We start from the raw sequence: 25026 nt of genomic DNA, 5'->3' as shown, positions 1-25026 counted from the left end.
TTTTTAAAAAAAATCATAATTATAAATTATGATTATTTTTGTTTAGAGATTGTTTTTTATTTTTATTCATCTCTATAAAGATATTTTACTCTGAGTGCTTATTAATTACACAAGGATTCAATTCTGATTGGTGCAATGACTTTTAACTATTTCTTTTAGAATCTGGAAAATCACTGACTGAAGACCAAAATAAAAAATATATACATTTAATGAAACTAAAACAATATATACATTATTAAATAACCACAAAAATAACTGGATCCAAGGCCTTCTAAAAATAAATCTACATGTTACAGATTTTCTTATTCAAAATTATTAAATTCATTCATTCTCTGACTCATTCTATTATTGTATTGTTTGACGTATTCTTAATCACACCTACCAAATAAACATCCTGTTTTCACAACAACAAAATCATTCAGTCAGTTACTTTGTTAGAGCCTTTCTGAAAATATAAAATTTTCTTCTTTTCCATATGGTCCTTTCTTATCTCCCTTATGTAGCATACAATATTATTCCTACTGTCTCACCAAAGTATAAATACTTTTTACCTTTTGCAGTTCAATTTGATACACAATTTACTAATTTTTGTACCAGAGAAAGAAGTTTCTTCTACGACTTCATAAACAACAAATCAAAGTAGAGCTCTTCATGTTTCAGCCATTTCAATTTCAAATTGAATTGGCTGAAATTTAAAATTTTCACCAATTACTTTTTCCATAGTAATTTGGTGTCCTTAAGACAGAAGATGAAACTTTCCATTCCGCATTTCCTTGAGCATTCAGTTATAGCATTATAATAAATTTAGATTAATCCTTTATCCAAGTGTGAGCAAATAAAATTTGCGCCTGAAAATATCTTCAGGACTGGGGTAAGGTAGTACAACACCAGGCAACTCGTAGCAAAGGTGGAGCAAGCTAACATCACTCCTATCTCAGTATCTCCCATAATGCAAAAACGCATCTCCTTGCGGATATGTATAAATGTATAAACCTTATGCATTAAGGGAAGGGCCACTACCCAGACTAGTTTTGACCTTTATTGAGATCTCTTCAGTGGGAGCCAGGCCCAGGAGTGGAGATACCAGGCAGAAACAATTGCAAGGTCAACTTTACCTATAGGAGTTTCCAAACGGTGTGCCAGCTTTTTATTAAATTACTCTGGATTTAGAGAAAGATGTTGAAAGTTTATTTTTCACTTGGTTAGACTATAATAAATTTAGTTTAATCCTTTATTCAAGTGTGAGCAAACAAAGTTTGCGCATGAAAATATCTTCAGGACTGGGGTAAGGTAGTACAACACCGGGTAACTCGTAGCAAACGTGGAGCAAGCTAACAACACTCCTATCTCAGTATCTCCCACTGAAGAGACCTCAATAAATTGAAACTAGTCTGGGTAGTGGCCCTTCCCTTAATGCATAACGTTATACATATCCACAAGAGATGTGTTTTGCATTATTGGGAGATATTGAGATAGGAGTGATGTTAGCTTGTTCCACCTTTGCTACGAGTTGCCCGGTGTTGTACTGCCTTGCTCCAGTCCTGAAGATATTTTCAGGTGCAAACTTTGTTTGCTCACACTTGGATAAAGGATTAAACTGAATTTATTATAGTCTAACCAAGTGAAAAATAAACTTTCAACACCTATCTCGAAATCTCAACTTTACCTATAGGAGTTGCCAAATGGCACACCGTTTGGCAACTCCTATAGGTAAAGTTGACCTTGCCATTGCTTCTGCCTAGTATCTGTACTTCTGGGCCTGGCTCCCACCGAAGAGACCTCAATAAAGGTCGAAACTAGTCTGGGTAGTGGCCCTTCCCTTAATGCATAACGTTATACATATCCGCAAGGAGATGTGTTTTGCATTATGGGAGATACTGAGATAGGAGTGAAATTAGCTTGCTTCACCTTTGCTACGAGTTTCCCAGTGTTGTACTACCTTACCCCAGTCCTGAAGATATTTTCAGGCAAACTTTGTTTGCTCACACTTGGATAAAGAATTAAACTAAACTTATTATAGTCTAACCAAGTGAAAAATAAACTTTCAACAGTTGGAGCATTGATTGCAATATCTTCTTTTATTTACTAATTACTTATTGACAGTCTCAACTCCTCCAGTTTAAAGACTTGCAGTTCTACAATTCCTTCTCAGAATCTTCTATTGATATTCTCTCAACTGTCAGGTAAAACTTAAAAACTTCCTAAGAACAAAATTTTCCGGTCTTCGTTCTTAAACTTTCATTAGCTCTCTTGTTTTTCTCCATTACTCTGATACCGAACAATATGCCAGCTGTCAATTGCCCATCAAGCTCTTCAGCAAGCATGTGCACTCCATGTAAATGGCAAGTGAGAAGTTACGCATGAAGGCTGACATGTTGTCTGTTTGCGTAACAAGAATGTCTTTTCAAAATACACTTAATAATTTTAAATTAAAATAAAAAAGATTGAAAGTAACATAATTATCAGAACTATTGAGTACATCAAAATTTCAAATACTTTACATTTCGTTTTGACAATATTATCAATAACGGGTACATCGCTAATAATATATTAACATATTCCTCATCACCAGTAATAGTTCTTAAAAAAAAAAAAAAAAAAAAAGAAAAAAAAAAAAAAAACTGTTTTCAGTAGGCCTTTAAGAGATCAGAGTGGTAAATCATTTACATCTTAATGATGTTACTATCAAATAAAAAGTTTTTAAAACTCAGATACAAACTCCTAACACATCTTTTAGAATGGCTACTTTTCCTTCTGAAATATCTATGGCATCCACTTGCAACAAATTTTGGTTCTGATGAATACATTCATTCACTTCTCAGAAGTTTATTTTTGGTGACTAACAGGCTGCCTGATTTTTTTTGTATTTTATACTAAAAACACTAGGTCAACATTTAAGACTATATATAAACACAGACATTACTTTCGTCTTCTTTTGTATCTTGGTTTGATAATGCACTCTTCTCATCCAGCGTTACATCTGATTTAAAATCAAACCACTTGCTTAGTCACTTCCTATTAGTGACTTGTAACTTGGATATAGAAGCAGCATTGCTCCATGTAAGTGTTTGACTTACACCTACAATTGCATGTTCGTGACAGTTTCTTGTTGCTTTAAGTTTATTACAACTATAATTTTTGTTGAAATGATAGTTTACATAATAAACGCATGACTAAGAAGAATAATTAAGAATTTTTCCTTCTCTCAGGTTACTAGTGCGGTATTAAAACTCATTGAAAAGGAAAGAAATGGTGAGCCCATTAATACACGGCTTGTAAGTGGTGTGATGAACTGCTATGGTAAGCTTTTCATGTTTCTCCTTTAAGTCTGAGATAATGTCATTATACTCATAGAACTTCTCCAATAACAAGTTATGAATTTCAATAATTGTTGAAAATTATAATTTATATCCTCTCTGAACACGCATCTTCTCAAAGGTCTTTCATTCAGTTTCAACAGTATTTCTTAATTACTTATGTCAGTTTTAGACACCAACTCAACTGCCCATTCACTGCTTGCTTTTTACAAACCAGTTAATAGACAAAGAAGACAACCAAGACAACAGTTTTGGCAATACATAGTTAAATATACTTCTTTTAGAAAATGACTCATGAACCATCTGACATTTACTGCTGCACATAAGTTCACCATCATTTAGTAAACCATCTCCATGAGTAGTTGCATGCTTATTTCTGTGTGTGTGTACACTGCCTGGAAAGAAGTTAATGGATACCTTCCGTGGGCAAGGTGCATTGTGCAGTATAACGAATTGTGTTTGTAGCTGCATAAATTGGAGGAATATGCTCCCAAGTCAGTGCAACTGTGTCCAGATGAAATGGACATGGTTGCACTCACTTGGGAGCATACTCTCACAACCAGATGGTACTATTTTACATCACCTGAACACAAGGCTGACTGCTTGAATCAATGATTAAGAAAAAATATACAACTTTATGAAGAACTGCGTGCCGTATTTCCCCCCCCCCCCCCATACTCATCTCATAGTATCCCTAATTGTGTTTAAAACTTGGGTCCTCCCATCCGTTACTGTCTTTACACGTTCTTGTTCATCCTGCATCCACCTTAGAGCATGGCAAAATAAGCCTATATTCAGCCAGTTACACACAAAGAGGGAGAGAGATAAATGCCAACCATTAAACTACCATCTTCCATTGCACTAACTGCATATCTCTCAAAAATAATGGAGAAAGTCAGCAGTCTATTCTAACCACTTGGAAGCCTGCTGTTTAATCAATGACCACCAATTTGGATTCTACTAGTCTATCCCCATTGGATCCCATTGCTAAAATCACCTATTTATGGGCAGAAGCAATGGTAAAGTATGGCAAAACCTACATGGTCATGCTTGTTCTAGATATTTTCAGGTCAGGTATGGCACAAAGGCATGATTTTCAAATTACCATGTTAGTTTACTGTCCACTCTTCATAATTAGGTTGCCAATTTGTCCTCTGGTTATTCGTTACTTCATTGTTATATGGAAACATAACAATGATTTATAAGTCTTATAGATCCGGAGAAGGCAAATGACAAGGTGATGAGAAAAACCTGTTCAAAATGATAATTGTATACTCTAAATGGGACATTATACATAATCTATATTTAAGTCGTAAGCCAGCAGTTAAATTGAAGGAGGCACAGGGATGCTTTGAAAAATCATGTGAGTCAAGCATGCCCACTAGGACATTTATACATTATCTTTTAGATTACATTATGAAAGAAAGTGGCATTAAGCATGTCAGAATTGGAGATGTAATCTTAGCTCTGTTTTATGCAGATATTATACTTCTAATAAATCTTCAGGATCCTTTAACTATTAATAAATTATATATTATAATTTAGTAATTTAATTATATATGTATTATAATTGTTCTAAACAAATTTGGCAAGAAAATAAGCAATAAAAAGACTGCCTATGAAAACAGGCATGGACATTAGAGACACACAGATCTCTTCTGAGTGGAGAACCTGTAGACCAAGTAAAACATTTCAGCAAGTTGAGCAGAATTTTTAGTGAAAGTGGAAGATTAAGTATGGAAATAGACAACATAAGCATAGTTAGCATGACACTAAACCAAATAGATTTATATAGAATAAGAGAAATTAGTCGATACTAAATTGGCTGTATATAAGACATTCTTCAAACCAGCTTTAACTAATGGATCTGAATGCAGTTAGGTTAGTTAATTTGATATCAGAAATTGATCACATATGAGTTTGATAATAAAAAAAAAATTAGGGTGTGAACGGTGGAATCAATAGTGGAATCATTCAAAATGAAGATATTAGGAAGGAACTTGACATCGTAGCATTCAGTGTATGAGCAGCTAATCTAAGGTGATTTGATTACTGAAACAGTGGTAAAGAAAAGGTTAGCTTAATAGATGTTTGTTGCCAGTGTGATAAGAATAAAAACTTGTAGGAAGACCAAGATCTAGGTGGATGGTTGCAGTTGAAGTGGCATGCGAGGGCTTGACCATATTGGAGTTCTGAAAGATAAGACTAATTTGGAGGAAAATTGTTAGGAATGTAAACTTATCATAGTGTTGTGCACTCCTTGTGGGTACATACCAAGAATTTGATGCTGCTTAGCATAATATATACATATGCATTAATTTCAGTGTTGATTCTTGCTAACAATTAACATAAGATTATTTAGATTCAGATTTATCTTTCATAGAATTTTTTTGCATTAATTTAGAAATGAAGATTTGCACATTCATTGAAATTTAAGCAAATCTTAATTTTCTTCCTTCCCTTCTCATCTGTCCCTTAGAATGGATAGTCCCCCTAATGAGGAGTTCGTCCAATTAATGCGGCCGACTTGTTACTCTTCTGATGTATTCCCTCTAAGGGCAAGTATTCATGGCTGTAGAGCTGTGTTCACAGTGCCAAAATGCCTGTTCCTAGGGACGAAAAACCAGAGTTTCCAGGAGGGGAAAAAACCCTCTACCTATGAGACTGACCAACTCCCCCTTTAGTCGAAAGAGACCAGATAAAGGTTCCTCACGTCATGGACAGGAATCGAATCCAGATCTTTCCAACCAAAGGGCTTCATTTATACTGACTGAGCTATGGAGGCTCCAATCTTAATTTAAAAGCACAAAATATCAGTATTATGAAGGTTTTTTAATGTGAACATTATTTTTAGTAAGGTTTTGAACGGACTTCCTGAGTGCCTGTCTCTCTGGGATTAGGAAATTGTGAATTTGGCATTATACAATTTAGTAAATATGAATAATCCTTTAGTGTTAGTAAGTACTGTTAATTATATCTATTATTCATATTATTTAATCATAGGCATTCTTTTCTACCCTTGGACTTTATGTGAAGTGTTTGTTTTGTTTGATAAAAATCATACCAACTGATGTCATTCACAAACATATATACCATGAGATTTGTTACAGTACAGATGCTAATCTTGCCAACATTCTGTTTATTTGCTGTGATTTTAATATCACTTAATTTTTAGTAAATAAACTGTTTGCATGTAGTTATCATACAGCATGTATAGTAACTCACACTTTCACTGCTTTACTACATAGTTAATAGAAGATAATTAAAAATGATTCATGCTGTAAAAAAAAATTACATCTAGTGTGGCAGTGGTTTATCATTTACTCCATGTTTTGCTGCTTACAACTCTCAATACACAGTGAAGTAACAGTACATTATTACAAATTTGTGATATATCATGGTTAAATGTGAATTAACTGATCTCGTATAGTAGTGGTGGTGGTACTGGCTAACAGACTAACTAGCCTCAGAGCATATAGTGAAGTTCGGTCAAGAATTTGAGTGTCAAAGAACATTAATGCAGGATATTGGTTTAAGTGTAGTTCAAGGGATTGACGATTTTCATATCTATAGATTAAATATTGTTAATCTGATCCATTAACTAAACATTATGAGAACCTGAATTTTCACTGCTGTAAAATATTGGAATCCTAGGTACTTGGTGGCTGAATATGCATCTATGGGAAAAAATCTGAAAAGCTGCCTTGGGAATCAGTACTTCTGTAAATTAATATTGAAATGGTACATTTCAGAGGTTTAACAACAACAAAGTAAACAAGCTTGAAATAAATTTTCACTAGTTAGGATTATTACGACTTCCATGGAATTGTTATTTCAGGGAGCGGCAGGGAAAGTATACTTGTGATTTATGTGAACTATTACATTTAATGTATGTCTTCTGTTGATTTGTTGTTGTATGCATGTATATTAAAGCTGATATTTTCCATGCTAATTCATATTAGAACTTTCTGTGAGTGCTTAGTTACTGAAGTTTTTATTTCTTCCTCACTTTTTAGTTGAATTGGGATTGAATGAAGATGATCCAGCTGCAAAAGGGCAGAATCTATCAATATATAAAGAAGCTTTTGAAAATACATTTCTGGAGGATACTGAGAGGTTTTATACTAGAGAAAGTACAGAATTTTTGAGGCAAAATCCTGTTACTGAATATATGAAAAAGGTAAGATGTATGTTTTGTTAGAATGAAATGCTAATAAACCTTTCACCAGTTCAGACTTACACATTTGTAAAACAAGATTTTTTTTTATTAAAGCATACAATTTGTCTTTGCTGAATCATTTAGACAATGTAATTATATATATGTTATTATTATTATGTGACACCTCCAGGGAGTCCAAAGACTCATCGAGGGATGACTTTTTAACTTTTTTGCATGAGCCATTAGTAGCAGAGGCTTTTTTGCTATATATATATATATATAATATTATGAACATAAACAGTACAGAGAGATAAGTTTCACTTTTGTGAAACAAACTATTGGATAGAAAAGAAAACAAACATCATAGTAAGACAAGAACTATTGTATAAAAAGACAATAATAGAAAAAATTAGAAAACAACAACTGAGATGGTTTGGACACTGTATGCATGGATGTAGACAGACTTCCTAACGTCCTAATCAATACTTTTCCAACTGAAAAAAGAAGACCTGGAAGACCAAGAATTACCTGGCTGAAATTAATAAAGAACATCTCGGGATGCAGAACATATAAGGAACTTTTTCGAACAGCAAGGAATAGAGAAGACTGGAAGATCCTGCTCAAGAGAAGACTCAACCCGTCTTAGACGGAAGAGAAGAAGAAGAAACTTAAACTAAAACAAATATGAGACATATCTGACTTACTGAAAAAGAATAAGCTACATTTTTTGAAACAAGTAACAGTTACTTGAGCTGAGAGTGGCTTTAGGTATGCAGGGCATCTTTCACATGCACTTCATTGTTTCAAGTAACTGAGACCTGACCTGTCTCTGTAGTCAGCATTTGATACATTGTTTACTCCTGAATTTTATATATATCAGCATACTTCTGAGACTTTGGAGTTTCTGAACTGATTTATGAAAGACTGATGTTGTAAAATGTGCTGCTTCTATATTTTTGTTATATAGAAGCAGCACATTTTGAAGGGCCCCCAAGTGAGGAACCTGTTCATGGTGATGGTACTGGCTCTTTTGTTCTTATTCTTTTTCTGTGCTTTTCTTCCTGTATTATTCAGTGATGGTGGTCTTCTCCTGAGTCTTTATTACTCTATCTTCCAGACCACCAACATTGGAATCTAACATCTTGTCACTGTGTTTGCTGTGCAGTGTGACCTGTGGACATCAGGAAAGAGGATCTTGGTAGTCTCACTACTTTGGCCTCTGCTTCAAGATGGGCAGTCCTGGATGACCCAGCCAGTATCAATCTGCTAATGGGTCTCCTTCCCCATGGTCTGGGGACGGGATCCAAGGCTTGGTGTGGTGCCCATAGTGTGTCTGGGATAGCCTTAGCAATCCACTCCCAAGTACACTCACTGCTTGCCAGAGTAGACATTTATGTGTGACTCTGTGGTGGATGAGGCACTCTCGTGCCAAACTCTTCCTGAGAATGCAAACTCATCCTCTTGTTCATCAGGAGCCCTCAACAATCCCCAACCATGTTCAGAAACCATATCATTAATAGAAAACCAAAGTAAGAAACAAAAAAAAATCAGAAGCTGCAATAAATACTCCACAGCTTTTAATCTTACTCAACATCTGAATGTCATCCCAGAAGGGTTTGGAAGGGCTGGCAGAATCTCCAAGATCTGTAAAGAAACTGTGTTGAGGAGATATCCTTATTGAAGCGACTATAGTAGCAATCAGAAAAATTACTCCAAGTAATATCCATCGGAGAGAATACTGATTACAGTTACTCTCCACAAAACTTGAAACTTTACAAGAGTTTCTTGTATCAGAGTGAGATTTTGATCTTCCCAATGAAGCGATATGCTCCATATTTAAAGATCAAAAAGTAGCAACCATGGGAATCCTGATGCATAGGGATGGGCATCTGGTTCATACCAGAAACATTATCCTTACCTTTAACAACCCCAAATCACTGACATTTGTCAAAGCAGGATGTCTGATCCAGTAAGGCTTTATATCCCAAACCCCCTTACAGCGCATTCTTAAACTACCTATCAGGCCACATGTGACAGTAAAGATCATGAGAATAAAGACTGAGCAATACATCAAAATGCTCTGAGGGAAACCGCTTTACATTCTCAAGAGCCTGCCAAAGGTGGAAGAATGAGAAGGAGATGCAAAAAATAAAAATAGAGCAGTGCATCGCTCCTTAGGAGACAGAGACAATATACAACAGAGTGGCAGCAGCATCTGGTAAATCCTCTTATGTCAAAAAGGCAGCTGTCAAAAAAGTGTCACTAGGGATCCAAACCCATATGTCGATTCTGCCTTCACACTTACAACATCCCTGAATGATAGGACTTGCTTGCAATCTACTTTGAGTGAATGAAGGCAACCAATTGGTATGGACTCACTCCTGAGGACATGCCAGAGATAGCCCTACTACACAAAAATCTACCAATAAAAAAAAGATGGCACATGCACCACAGTGTAAATTTCAAAATACTACCATCATTTACAAGGACAGGAGAGGGGATAGACCTTCTCATGAAAGAGTTGGCATCCTTGTGGGCAAGCATATCCCCTTCCACAAGTCTCACATCATTACGAACATAGATGCAGTTGCTATTAGACTCTCAGTTGGAACACTATTACTAGCATGCTGTATGTACATCCGTCTTTCTGCAGATATCTTTCAAGATAACCTTAATAATGTCATATTGCAATTACCACCATGCTTTACTGTTAATGGAAGATATAAATGGACACCCTACTTTTTGAAGTAATGCTTGAACAAACAGAGGTGTTGAGCATATGTTCAACAACAATAATATCTTTCCCTAAACACAGGAAGAAACACATTCCATATTTCTACCCAAACGTTCACTGCAATAAACTTAACTATCTGCTCACCTTCCATTTTCCCACTCTTCAAGAATTTATTTGGGAGTGATCACTTTCCCATGCTATCCATCTTCCTGCATCACAGATTCAGGATGGAAATTGAGAAAGCTAACTGGCTAACCTCAATGAGAATTTTTTGCATGAGCAAACAAAGTGACTTGCCTAACTACTTTGCAAAATTCATGACCTTCTGAAACTTGAGCTTTACCCACCTTTACAATGAGTTGCCCTGGTGTGGTACCATCTTTAGACTTGAAATACGTTCAGGCGCAAACTTAACTGTTTGCTTACTTGGGATTAGGAGTAAAATAACCAAGTTTATAAAATTACTTGGTAACCCTAATATACATTATTCGCAAGGTAAAAAAACTTATTTACACACACACACACACACACACACACACACACACACATATATATTTTTTTTTTTAAAACATACATTTAATGACTTAAAAAAACCGAGATAACTTAAAAAGATTTTAATGAGAATAATACAACTAGTTTTGGCTTATAACAGCCTTCCTCAGGTATTCATAAAGGAAAAGAATAGTAATAAACATTGAAGTATCTAAAACAACTGGAAATTACAGGTAAAAATTGCCACACATAATTGATACATAAAAAACGTATTTTTTCAAGTTGTTCTAACAGGTGTGCCATTGTTTATTGCAAGTGTGCGTGCAGGCTCACGTGAACGCCAATATTGAATAACTACAGCATGGCTATCGGGGATGTTATAACTCAAATTGTTGTTTAAGTGGACAGGGTTCAGCAGGATTTCCCTTGATTCTACAATTTTTCTCTCAAACTCATCATCACAGCGAAAAATATTTTCTGATCTATCCCAGCAAATGGAGTGGCTTTGTTGATCATCATTAGGATTATTTGAAAAAAGAACATGACTGGATAATGCAGTTGCATGAGATCTTTTGTAAGAGATGTCTCTCTTATGCTCTTCTATACGTTGTTCAATAGATTTGTTAGTTTGTCCAAAATAAGGGATATTGCAAACGCATCATAATTTATATACACCTGGATATTTTAGGTAGTGATGAGTGGTCTTTGGATGGCTGATTAGAGAACGGATTTTAGGAAGTGTGGTGAAGAACATCCTGATATTATATTTTTTAAGGACTTTAGCTAATTTTTTAGAGACTGTGCTAATGTATGGAATGGAGATGCTACCCTTAAAATTAATAGTTTCTGTTGTGCACTGCCTAGGAGGATCCAGAAGAAATTTCTTAATCGTTTTTTCAGAGTATCCATTTTGTTTAAAGATAAGAGCGAGGTGATTTATTTCTTTTTGTAGTTCATCTGGTTCATTCAAGAGATCGTGCTCTGTGTCCTAAGGTAGATATAGTTCCAAGTTTTTGTGGTGGAATATGATGAGAAAGATTATGCAGATATCTATTGGTATGAGTAGGTTTTCTGTATGTAGAGATTTTTAATCTTTCAGAGCATCGTGTAAGCATGACATCCAGGAAAGGTAAGGAGTTATTATTTTCTAGATCAGCAGTAAATTTCATATTAGGATGTTGGATGTTTAGATGATGAAGAAAATCTATGAGAGATGTGTGCCCGTGATTCCAAATAATAAAAATATCATCAACATATCGTTTCCAAACTTTTGGTTTAAATGAGAAGTAAGATATGACTTTCATTTCAAAATCTTCAAGGAAGATGTTAGCTAGAACTGGGGACAAAGGATCGCCCATTGCCAGGCCTTGTTTTTGTTGGTAAACGGAGTCCTGATATCTGAAGTAACCAGAATGAATGCAATGTTTTAATAAAGCAAACATTTTTTTTGGATTTTGTGCTTTTTGACTGGCAAGAAGTAATATTTAACATTCTCTGAACTGTTATGAACAAAGCATTACCATGTATCCTGTTTACTAAGTGATGATGGTATTGCCTAATGGTATATCCTAGTGAGAATACCAGGCCCCTTCTTGAGTTGACATAACTTACTGAACTGTTGTGATCTATGGTGGAAGATAAGGTTGAGAAAAGTAGCTGGCTAGGTTCTTAATCTTGAAAATGTCATGTTTAGTCAGGGGGAGGAAATTTTGATTTGAAAAAGCTGAGATTAACATCTCCAATTTTGATATCAGGGTTTAATACTGCTTTTCTTCGTAATGTGATCCATATAGATAATGAATGACAGAGGGGATAATGCACATTCTTGTCTGACACCAAATTTGACATCAAACCCATCTTCCTATACTTCAATTCTGAACCAACTTATTATTCAAATAATGACTTTTTTTTTTGCTGATAGAATTTATGATCAGAACCTATATCTTTTTTGAAATGATGTTTTCCATTTTTGACTAAGATATCAATATAGTTTTTAGTTTTACCATCAGGCGAGGCCTACCTATTTATGACCATCTGTATGAATAAATAGTGTCAGTAATCACCAATCCTGTTGTCTTGCAAGAATCTATCACCGCTTTCATTTCTTTTCATCCCTTGATGAAATCAAGGAATATGTTAACATTTTCATATTTTGTCCTTTAGTAATGTAAGTATCTTGTCTGTAGGAACATTAGTAAATAAAGATATAATGTTAAAACTTGCTAGAATGCCATTTTCATTGATGGAAATATCTTTTATATGAGAAACAAAATCTGTGGTGTTTTTGATGAAAGATGAAGATTTATTGGAGAAACATTTGAGGTACTTTGCTAGATATTTGGAAAGTTTATACATAGGTGAGTCAATTCCTTCCACAATTGGGTGAAGAGGGATGTTTTCTTTATGAATTTTGGGAACTCCATAGATGCGTGGGATAAGAGGATGTAAGAACATAAAGAGAGGCGAACATTATGAGGAAGTTCACTCGTAGTCTTTAAGAAGTTGTTTGTATGGTTTTGTAATTCTCTTGTAGGATCTTCTTGAAGAATTGAATATGTCGAATTATCTTCAAGTAATTGAAGCATTTTGTTGTGGTAATCTTCAGAGTTGAGGATGACTGTGGAATTGCCTTTATCTGCAGGTAAAATAATAATGTTACTGTTCTGTTTTAGATTTTTTAGGGCTTGTCTTTCAGCCAGAGAAAAATATTATCTGTTGGAGGTTTAGCATTATTGATAATGAAAATCGATTCAATACGAAGAAGTACTTGCATTACTAAAGGACAAATTATTAGACGAGGTACTTGCATTACCAAAGGACAAATTATCCAAAAAAACGTTTGCTTTATTAAAACATTACATTCATTCTGGGATTACTTCAGATATCAGGACTCCGTTTACAAACAAAAACAAGGCTTGGCAATGGGCGATCCTGTGTCCCCAGTTCTAGCTAACATCTTCCTTGAATATTTTGAAACGAAAGCCATATCTTACTTCTCATTTAAACCAAAAGTTTGGAAACGATATGTTGATGATATTTTTATTATTTGGAATCACGGGCACACATCTCTTATAGATTTTCTTCATCATCTAAACATCCAACATCCTAATATGAAATTTACTGCTGATCTAGAAAATAATAACTCCTTACCTTTCCTGGATGTCATGCTTACACGATGCTCTGAAAGATTAAAAATCTCTATATACAGAAAACCTACTCATACCAATAGATATCTGCATAATCTTTCTCGTCATTTTCCACCACAAAAACTTGGAACTATATCTACCTTAGGACACAGAGCACGATCTCTCTTGAATGAACCAGATGAACTACAAAAAGAAATAAATCGCCTCGCTCTTATCTTTAAACAAAATGGATACTCTAAAAAAACGGCACAACAGAAACTATTAATTTTAAAGGTAGCATCTCCATTCCATACATTAGCACAGTCTCTAAAAAATTAGCTATAGTCCTTAAAAAATATAATATCAGGATGTTCTTCATCTTTTCACACTTCCTAAAATCCGTTCTCTAATCAGCCATCCAAAGACTACTCATCACTACCTAAAATATTCAGGTGTATATAAATTATGATGCGTTTGCAATATCCCTTATTTTGGACAAATTTACAAATCTATTGAACAACGTATAGAAGAGCATAAGAGAGACATCTCTTACAAAAGGTCTCATGCAACTGCATTATCCAGTCATGTTCTTTTTTCAAATAATCCTAATGATGATCAACAAAGCCACTCCGTTTGCTGGGATAGATCAGAAAATATTTTTCGCTGTGATGATGAGTTATATAAATACAACAATTTGAGTTATAACATCCCAGATAGCCTTGCTGCAGTTATTCAATATTGGCGTTCACGTGAGCCTGCACGCACACTTGCAATAAACAATGGCACGCCTGTTAGAACAACTTGAAAAAATACAATGTTTTTTATGTATCAATTATGTGTGGCAATTTTTACCTGTAATTTCCAGTTGTTTTAGATACTTCAATGTTTATTACTATTCTTTTCCTTTATGAATACCTCAGGAAGGCTGTTATAAGCCAAAACTAGTTGTATTATTCTCATTAAAATCTTTATAAGTTATCTCGGTTTTTTAAGTCATTAAATCTATGTTTTAAAATATATCACAACAACCGAGTAAAAGCCTATGATCGCTCTCTCTCACACACACAGTTGTTTTAGATACTTCAATGTTTATTACTATTCTTTTCCTTTATGGATACCTCAGGAAGGCTGTTATAAGCCAAAACTAGTCGTATTATTCTCATTAAATAATTGTGATGACGCCACGTGTTACAGAGGAAATTCTACTTAGGGTTGCAGATCGTCCTCAATGTAGCACGCGAGCAATTTCTCATGTGTGCCCCAATCGATGGTCTGGCGAGTTCTACGAGATGAAAGATTACATCCCCTACCATGCACAGAGGGTGCACGCCTTGACACCTGCAGATTACTGCTCTTGTGTGGATTTTGCACAGTGATGACTATAGTGCAGCGAGACTTTGATGCAAGTCTTATTCACTGATGAATGCACCTTTACACCTGAGAGCATTTTTAATACCCACAATTATCATGTGTGGGCGAGCAGAAATCCGCATGCCACACTCGTACCAGTGGCGTTTCTCCATAAATGTTTGGGCTGGAATCCTACATGACCATTTGATTGGTCCATACCTTCTGCCAGCACGACTGAATGGGAGAATGTATCTCGTATTTTTACAAGAGGGCTTGCCAGAATTACTGAACCCTATTCCAGCAAACATTCAAACACGTATGTGGTTCCAACATGGCGGAGCACCACCCCATTTCAGCGTGGATGTGCGGAATGCCTTGGATGCAAAATTTCCAGGTCGATGGATTTGTCAGGTTGGTCCCATCGCTTGGCCACCATGATTGCCCGATCTCTCATATCTGGACTTTTTCCTATGGGGCATATAAAAAGCTTGATCCACGATAGCCCCATCGATTCCAATGAGGACCTTATTGCCAGGATTTCTATTATGGCTGTCGCTGTACGAGAAATGCCTGGTGTTTTCGGCAATGTACTCCAACCACTATGTCAAAGGTGTGAAGCCTGTATTAATGTTGGCGGTCGCTCTTTTGAGCAGTTTCTGTAACTTGTTCAACAAAATGCTTTAATTTATGTTCTGTAATTTCTGCAATTGTTTCAGATCTCCTCTGTAATTCTTGTTTCTTCATTTCCTGACACAGTAGTTGCTAACTCCTAGTGCCTCACCGCTTGAGTTCGGACCATGCATTGTATGACAAAGTTTTTGTTTAGGTGTGTTCTATCACCCCTTAAAGTTTGGCTCAAGAGTTCTGAATCACCCTGTATAGAAGCACAAGCTTGACAAAGTAAATGGTAACTTTTCCTAATTTAAGCCATCTAGGGAAGGATTCCTGGATTTTCTAATAGATTTATAATTTGGGCAGTGACATTTTGTGTGCTTTGGGTTTTTTTTATATAGTTGATTTACTCTTTCAAAATTGAACATATTCCTGATTGATATTTGGATCTTTGGAATTCTAGTTTTGGAAATGGTGAGAAATAATTTATTGTTACTAGAACTTTGTAAAGAAGTATGTTTTTGTGCTTTTTTGACTGGCAAGAAGTAATATTTAACAGTCTGAACTGTTATGAACAAAGCATTACCATGTATCCTATTTTCTAAGTGATGATGGTATTGCCTAATGGTATATCCTAGTGAGAATACCAGGCCCCTTCTTGAGTTGACATATACTTACTGGACTGTTGTGATTTATGGTGAAAGATGATGTTAAGAAAAGTAGCTGGCTAGGTTCTTAATCTTGAAAATGTCATGTTTAGTCAGGGGAGGAAATTTTGATTTGAAAAAGCTGAGATTAACATCTCCAATTTTGATATCAGGTTTAATACTGTTTTTCTTCATAATGTGATCCATATAAATAATGAATGACAGAGGGGATAATGTGCATTCTTGTCTGACACCAAATTTGACATCAAACCATCTTCCTGTACTTCAATTCTAACCAACTTGCTATTCAAATAACGACTTTTTTTTTTTTTTTTGCTGATAGAATTTATGATCAGAACTTATCTCTTTTGAAATGATGTTTTCCATTTTTGACTAAGATATCAATATAGTTTTACCATCAGGCGAGGCCTACCTATTTATGACCATCTGTATGAAAAAAATAGTGTCAGTAATCACCAATCCTGTTGTTTGCAAGAATCTATCACCTCTTTCATTTCTTTTCATCTATTTTTGCATTGAAGTCTCCCATTACTATCACCATGTCTTTTCTATGTATTACAGATTTCTGCAAGATTAATCTTAGTGAGATTAATCTTCAAGATACTAGGGTAATTTCTCTTAAATGTAAATGTTTTTTTAACTATAATTGCTGTTCTTTCTCTGTGTACTTCATTTTTCTTCCTAAGTAAAATCTTCTTGCATTTTGGAAGTTAACATATCCCTCGCCTGTCCAATGTGTGTCTTTTTTTTTAACGTTTTTTTTTTTTTTTTAACTATGATTGCTTTTCTTTATCTGTGTACTCCATCTTTTCTTCCTAAGTAAATTTTCTTGCATTTTGGATGTTAACATATCCCTCGTCTGTTCAATGTGTGTCTGGCATACCTACTATACTATACTCCACTTAAATTTTGTTAATTCTTCTAACTTCTCCTGGAAATTGGATAGTGATATATGTGCCTTTTCTAGATATAACAGAAATGGATAACTTGTATTAAATTAATTTTTAATGATAGGATTATTGCCTAATATCTAAGGTAGCTTATTGCTGATCCCCAATGGAGTCATCATTTATTGTGGGTGATCCCATTAGACAAGTCTGTTTTACCTCCTCAGACTCATTCACTTTTTGCACTTTCACCACCCTCTCAAGCATTGCATTCCATATTCTTCTACCACTCTCCAGGGGGGGGGGGAACTATTTACCCTCTTTCTACTTTTGCAGTTTCAGGATCGATCACTTGTTATTTTGCCTCAGTTTCCTCATATGAAGTCTCCCCAATGTCAATCTAGTAAATAGCTTTCAACAGCTTAAGTGCCTCAATCATTCCTATCACCATCTCTAGCTATACCCTAGTTCAGGAGTTGGCAAAGTGGTCGATATCGACACCTGGGGATTGATGAGGCTATCCAAGGGATCGATAAATGTCTAGGATTTAAAAAGGGGGGGGGGGGGTTAAACTTTTAATGTTCTTTATAAATTTTTTAAGTATTTTCTTTAAATTTCTTTAATAATTTCTTATCAAGAAGCAGTAATGAAGTAAAAGGGTGAAGGAATTGTTATTTTTAAACTGAGAAATTTATTACTGATAACATTTATTTAACATGATGGGGGTCGATGAGGGATCAAGGATTCAATAGAGGGGTCAATTGTCTAAAACGTTTGCTGATCCCTGCTTTAGTTTGAATAGAACTCTAGTTTGTATGCTTTCATTCTCTATTTATAACCAGCATTGTGCAGTCTTAATATCATTTTTGTGATCTACCTCCAAAGTTACTTCATCCCTTTCAAATCCTGCTGATTACGCCTGAACATAGTAATCCAGATGTGGTTTAATCTGAGCACAATGGTGATACTCTGGATTGTCTTCACAACTTCTTCAGCATCTCCTCTGAACTTCGAAATTCACTATCTGTTCATGTTTCCTGCATTTTTGCCAGCATAACTTTAAATGAGTACGAAGCATCCCATCTCTGGATCCTAAATTTCAATACGTTTAGCTGCGCTAAACTGCATTCCTCATTCATTTGCCCACCTTGCCAGCTTATTCAAATCTTCTTGAAGAACCAAAACATCAGCACTGTTATTAATAACTCTCTCTCTCTACCTTCCCATCATCTGCAAAAACTGAATATCATTGTACTCCAGTGACAGTATATTATTGACATAAAAACAGTAATGAACCATCATGAAACTCCACTTGTAACTTTCCTTCTTTGTGATACTTTCTTTCCCACCCCCACCCAACCATCTACAGCTGATATTTATTGGAATGCCAGTTACCAGACTAATCCACTAACCTGTGCCTGTTAACTGATTGATTTTTTACAGGACAGCCCTTTGAATAAAAATAACAAACATGTTTATAGTTTTGACTGCTGTGTTGTAATTGCAGGTACAACAGTCAGGTGATGCAGCAGTTTTCATGTGGCAACCATTAAAGTAAGAGTGTGTGAGTGGAGTGTGTCAGAAGTCATATCATTTTACCAAGACCTAAAAAAAAAATTAATGGAAATGACTGAGCTGTACACAGGTGTTCCTCTGGTTTTTCAACCTTGAAAGAGAGGTGGGAGTCCCTGTAGGATGAACCATGCTGTGGACGGCTAGTTTCTGCACAAACAAATGAAAATGTGATGAAATCTATGGAAATTGTTGCCCATGACAGGAGAATAACCACTAGACTACTTACTGTATAGCAAGTAGCCTGGTGGTAAGGAAACAGCCCAGTTAATCTTAGAGATTTGCACACATTGATACATGAACAGAGAGCACCAGGTTGCATGTTGTCAAAATTTCATCCATTCAGTTAGAGCTTGATGTGTTGCAAAGAGTTGTCACTGGTAATGAAAGTTGGCATTTTCAGTTTGATCCAGAAATGAAACAGCAGAGTGGGGAACATCTTCTCCCTGGCAGAAGAAAGTCAGGTTCCAAAAATCATGTGAAGATTATGGTTATTTTTTTTTTGAAGCTGCTGGTATTATCCACTGTGAATTTGTTCCTGGGGGCACCACAACGAATGGTCAGTATTATTTAGGAGTAATATGATGTTTGTATACCTGCATGCGACATGTCAGGGAAAAACTGTTTCACAACTGGTTTCTGTTGCACGACAACACACCCACACACTGTGCGTGGCCTGTGAAGCAGTTACTGGCTTTGAAGTCGATCTGTGTGATTGAACATCCTCTCTCCCCCTCCTATTCTCTTGCAGACTTTTCTTCTTCCTAAAGATGAAGTGTGCCTTGAAAGGGAAGCACTCCAGTGGCATCCAACGTGGTATGTGACCCAAACACAGGAGGTTCCTGTTCAGGACTTTCACTGTGCCTTTGATTACCTTACAACAGATGTAAATATTGTGTGGAGTTGGAGGAAGATTATTTTGAATCTGTGTAATTGACAATTCCAAATATAGTTCTTTGTTTTGATATAATAATTGTCTCATTATTTAATAGGCACACTACGTATGTTGCAAATTAAAAATACAATGGAACAGCTTAATACACAACAGATTTTATTTATTTAAAAAAAAATTAGTCATTGATTGATCATTTATTATCTTAATCAAGTCATCACGATGCTTTTAGAATTGTTCTGTTAATTGTGTTTATTCTTAATTGATTTATTTACTTATTTTATGAATCCTATCCAGAAAGGTTGAAAATGTATCAATCATATTAGTACCATGGACCTCATGGAACTTTGCCAAATCATTTCAGGGCTTCAGTAAACAAGGTGATGGTCTTACCAAGGAAGAAAAAAAATCACTACCACTTAAATTATCACCTGAGACCTCCAGGTAATCAAGGACTCATTGAGAGAAATTATACATCACTCAAACTAGCTGTCATACCTTTCCTTATATTCGTTTGCACTAGATGCATTCACTACCTCTAAAGGCAAACTATTCTACTTATCCCAAACTATTCCAGGAAAACCCTGTTAATTAACCAGAGTGTAATCCACATACTTGCAGTTTGTCCTCAAAATCTAAATCCCATAATCCCGATATAATCTTTGTAACTCTTCTTTGCACCCTTTCCATACCTTTCTTTATCCCTTTGGAACACAGGAGACCAAATCTGCACACAGCAGTCCAGGTGTGATCTTATCAAGGCCTTATAAAGAGGCAAAATGACTTTCTTATCTTTAAATGTCAAAGTTTGCTTTAACATCACAATTATCCTCTGAGTTGTTTTTGCAACTTTTGCTATGTGATCTTTGAACTTTAAATTCCTATCCACCGTTATGCCAAGTTCCCTGGTCTCATCCGTTTCTTAACTTTGCTAACATAATATGCTGCTGAAAATCTCTTCACACCAGTGTGCATAACTTTACACTTACTAATGTTAAATTGATAACCATTTTCATTCGCCCAAATTTCCAGCTTATTCAAATTATTCTGTAAGTGCTGGATATTTGAAGCATCCTTGATTGACCTGCCTATCTTTGCATTATCAGCAAACAATTGCACATTTCCAGTTAGACCCTTCCTAATGTCATTAATTTATACATTGAACAACAATGGCTCAAAGACTGAACCCTGAGGTACACCATTGGTCACCTTAAATTGGCATATTCACACTCACTGTATACCTTTTCCTGATATGTCTACCAACCATCCTTATTCCAAGTTAAGAGTTTGTATTCCAATCCCATATTTATGCAATAGCCTTTCATGTGGTATCCTGTGAAATGCCTTAGTAAAAACTAACATTATCATAGTGTATCCCTTTATCCAACTTGGCTGTAAGATTATTATTAAATATGACCAAATTGCTAAAACATGACCTTCCTTTAGGAAACCAATGCTGTTCCCTGTAGAGTATAGCTTTTTACATGAAAAAAAAAGTATAGCTGAGTACATTTACAAACATAAATAAGAGTTCTAACCCTCTCCTAATGGTGAGATTTGAACCCATAATCTGTTCAAGAGAAGACACCTATCCATTCAGACAACCAGGTTTAGAATTTGTTTCTGGTGGAAGGCTGATAATCTTATTTAACATAGGGCAAAGTTATATATAGGTAGTTCCTAACTTTGAGCTATTTTGTTCCTAGTGCTAGTTCGTAAAGGAAGAATTTATTTCCTGCAGATTTGTTAAAAACAGGTTACATTCCTAATAATGAAATTCGACCATAGTAATGTAAAATAATAGTCAACAAAAAGGATTGTTTATGCTTAAACAATGATTTTATCTAAAGAAATGAATAGTCTTTAAAATCAGTCAAATTATAATTCTAAAATTATTTGTTATATAAATGTTCAAAGCATGTTTGTTCTTCATCATATGGTTCATCGTTGATGGTTCATCTCCCTCCGCTGTTTCTTTTCATCATCACTCTCTGTAGTATTATTATTATTATTTTTTTTTTTGTTTAATGTTTTGGCTTATGGAAAATGAAGAGCAACACAGTTGCTCTTTGTAACATCAGTGTGGTAAACTACTTGCAATGTGAGTCATTGAGATGATTTTGTCTGCCTGAATGCTTGCAGGTAGTACAGTATTGTTTAACTTCATGTGTAATTTGAAATGGCTTTTATTGCAATTAATATTTTTTTTGATACTTGAAAAATAAAACTCTTAAAATAAGAACCGCCTGTATTCATAATTCAAATTTTATTTGCGATATTTTTGGTTGTGTGTAGCATCAGAAGTGTATCTGTCTGCTAAAGTCATTTGTGCAGAATTCTAAAACAGTAAATGGATGTCGTGATTCTCATTGCCTATGTCAAGGGTCTTCAATGCATGGTTTGCAGGCCACAGGTGGCCTGCAGAGCTCTTTGCCATGGCCTGCTGGCCATTTTGAAAAAATAACTACTTAACATTAAAACACGATTAAATAAAAAATTATTTCAATGAAGCCCACAGGTCACTAAGCTATACTGCGGTATTTAGAATTGTAAGATGCTTTCCAGATTCACAAAGAACACTGTACCATTGATACTTAACATAAAATCCTATAAAAAATAAATATTAAATAGACGTGCTTCTTCAGCCATCTACCAGTGCCAAGCAGTACTAACATCGATGGCTGAAGCAGTAATTCGTTTGAGTGCGCTGTCTAGTGCCTTCCAGATACATCTTGAAGGTTCTCGATACTTCGTTATTTTCACATAAATACAAGAGGATCTCATCCACAGTCAGTCAGTTCGTGAACAGTGTGAGTGTATAAGCGCATGCAGGTTTGTCGTGTCATCCATAGCCTATTGTGGTTTTATATTGCTAGACTTTTTTCATTAGTGTAAGACATATTCAATGGATAATAACCTTTGCATGGCCATTTTGGATCATTTTTTGGGTTCACCTTCCATCATTATGGCATCTATGAGTAAAAAGTGTAAATCAAGTGTGATTCTAGTCGGGTTTTTAATGAAAAGTGGACCAATTTGTACTTTTTTTGTGCCGATTGAGGATATGCCAGTGTGTTTCATTTGTCGTGAATATCAAAAGAATACAATATAAAACAACACTATGAGACAAAGCATGCATCCATTTTCGATCACCTTCAAGGGCAGCTTCTTGTGGACAAAGTGAACCATCTCCAAATTGATTTAAAATGCCAGTAGGGTATGTTTAAAAGGCAGAGGGAAGAGAGCAAAGCATGTGTCAAAATAAGTTATGCAATAGCTGAAAAAATTGCTAAAAAAACAAAAGCCTTCTTGGATGGCGAGTTTGTGAAAGAGTGTCTCATCGCTGCTGGGGATATTCTGTGCCCAAATAATAAGGAAGTGTTTAAAAAACCAAGTTTGTCTGGGGTAACTATAGCACGACGTGTCGAGAAACTTACCAATGACATCGAAGGAACTTAAGAAAACGGTCATTTGAATTTACGTCATATTCACTTGCTTTAGATGAGAGCACAGATGTGAAGGATACAGCACAACTGGCTATCTTTGTCCGTGGCATTGATCAACAATTCAATGTGACGAAAGCACTGCTAGCACTAATACCTATGAAGAGAATGACAATAGGCAATGATATTCTTGAAGCTGCCAAGAAAACGCTCCAGTGTTTCAACCTCAAGAGTGTGCCTCTGCTAGTGGGAAAGAACAAAGGGTTTTGTTGCATTGCTATGGAAAGGACCAGAACTAGAAGGAAAAAATTTCGTCCATTACCACTGTTTAATCCACCAGGAGAATTTTTGCTCAAACTATTGGATTTAAGAATGTCATGAAAGTTATTGTGACTGTCGTCAACATTATTAGGGCAAGAGGATTGAATCATCGTCATTTCCAAGAGTTTTTGACATAGGAGTGTGAAGTGGATCATGGCGATGTGGTTTAGTATAGGGATATGTGTTGGTTGAGTAGAGAGAAAATTCTTAAGAGTCTTTGACTTGAGTGAAATACAGCAGTTTGTGCAAACCAAGGGGAATTTGATTGCAGAATTTAATGATCCGAAGTGGATGACAGACTTCGCTTTTGTTACCGACATTTCATTGCATATGAATGGCCTAAATACGTGGCTACAGTCCAAAGATCAACTGGTGCCCACTCTGTTTGATCACATCAAAGCTTTTGTGGCCAAGCACAAAGCTGAGTTTGTTTATTTTTATAGGATTTTATGTAAAGTATCAAATGCACAGCGTTGCTTGTGAATCTGGAAAGAATCTTACAATTCTAAATACACAGTATAGCTTAGTGGCCCGCAGGCTTCATTGAAATTTTTAATGCGGACTGCACTGTCTGAAAGGTTGAACACCTCTGGCCTATGTGTTTTCAGTCTTTCATATGATTAATATAGCAGGCTCTATGAAAATAATTTTTGAGAGCATTTCCACAATTTGTAATCAAGGTTTGTCTGAGCTCAAATGCTGGGGTCTATTTCCTTCTCCCATTGCAATCAGCAGTGTTATATCCTTCAACAGTTTTATGCAGCCAATAAGCAGTCCAATGAATTATTTCATTGTGCATTGTGAATAATTTTCTTGAGCAGTAGGTTAGCTACTGTCAGTTTTGGAAAAGTATATATTAAAATTAATATACTAAGTTAAATTTATAGATTGCATCACTTGATGCTTTATGGAAGTCTTTATTTTTGAATCATTTTCTTTTTAATATAGGCTGAGCAAAGGCTTTTAGAAGAACAAAGGCGCGTTCAGTTATATCTTCATGAGACTACCCTTGATGTTCTAGCCAAAACTTGTGAAAAAGTTCTAATTGAAAAACATCTGGAAATATTTCATGCAGAATTTCAGAACCTCTTAAATGATGATAAGAATGAAGGTAATTAAAAAAAAAATGTTAAAGTACATTTCCAGTTGTGGAACTGCTGCTATTGCTCCAGGTGCCCACAAAGGAATTTTTTTTAATGTATATGAAAAATTTTTGAAAGTTATCCTTGCTCTTGAATTCGCCAATCATGAGTGTGTAAGTTGGGATAATTTATTATACTATATATCATAGATATTATACTATATATCAGGCCTGCACAACTTGATTGTCTTTGAGGGCCTAAACCAACTTGGACCACCTGACCAAGGGCCAGCTCACTTTGGACCTAGAATCTTAGACTAGTCCACTGCAGCTAAACTTAAGTAAATTTGTTAGTAGGTCTACAGTAAATGCT

At 35.4% G+C, this 25026-nt stretch overlaps 1 protein-coding gene across 4 annotated transcripts in view; it reads left to right on the top strand.

The window, feature by feature from the left end:
• Cul1 (cullin 1) overlaps positions 1-25026 on the top strand; it is a 371162-nt gene that overhangs the window by 162864 nt on the left and 183272 nt on the right. For all 4 annotated transcript variants that reach the window (XM_090405682.1, XM_090405683.1, XM_090405681.1 and 1 more), the window contains 3 exons: positions 3210-3300; positions 7334-7497; positions 24521-24683. In XM_090405682.1, the coding sequence (XP_090261808.1) occupies positions 3210-3300; positions 7334-7497; positions 24521-24683 (418 nt within the window). The remainder of the gene's footprint in view (positions 1-3209; positions 3301-7333; positions 7498-24520; positions 24684-25026) is intronic.

The sequence above is a fragment of the Typopeltis vanoorti genome, chromosome 15, assembly GCF_054136105.1.
Source record: "Typopeltis vanoorti isolate ZY-2024b chromosome 15, IOZ_Tvanoo_1.0, whole genome shotgun sequence".
Classification (NCBI taxonomy): Eukaryota; Metazoa; Arthropoda; class Arachnida; order Uropygi; family Thelyphonidae; genus Typopeltis; species Typopeltis vanoorti.
This window is presented reverse-complemented; position numbering and strand designations above follow the sequence as displayed.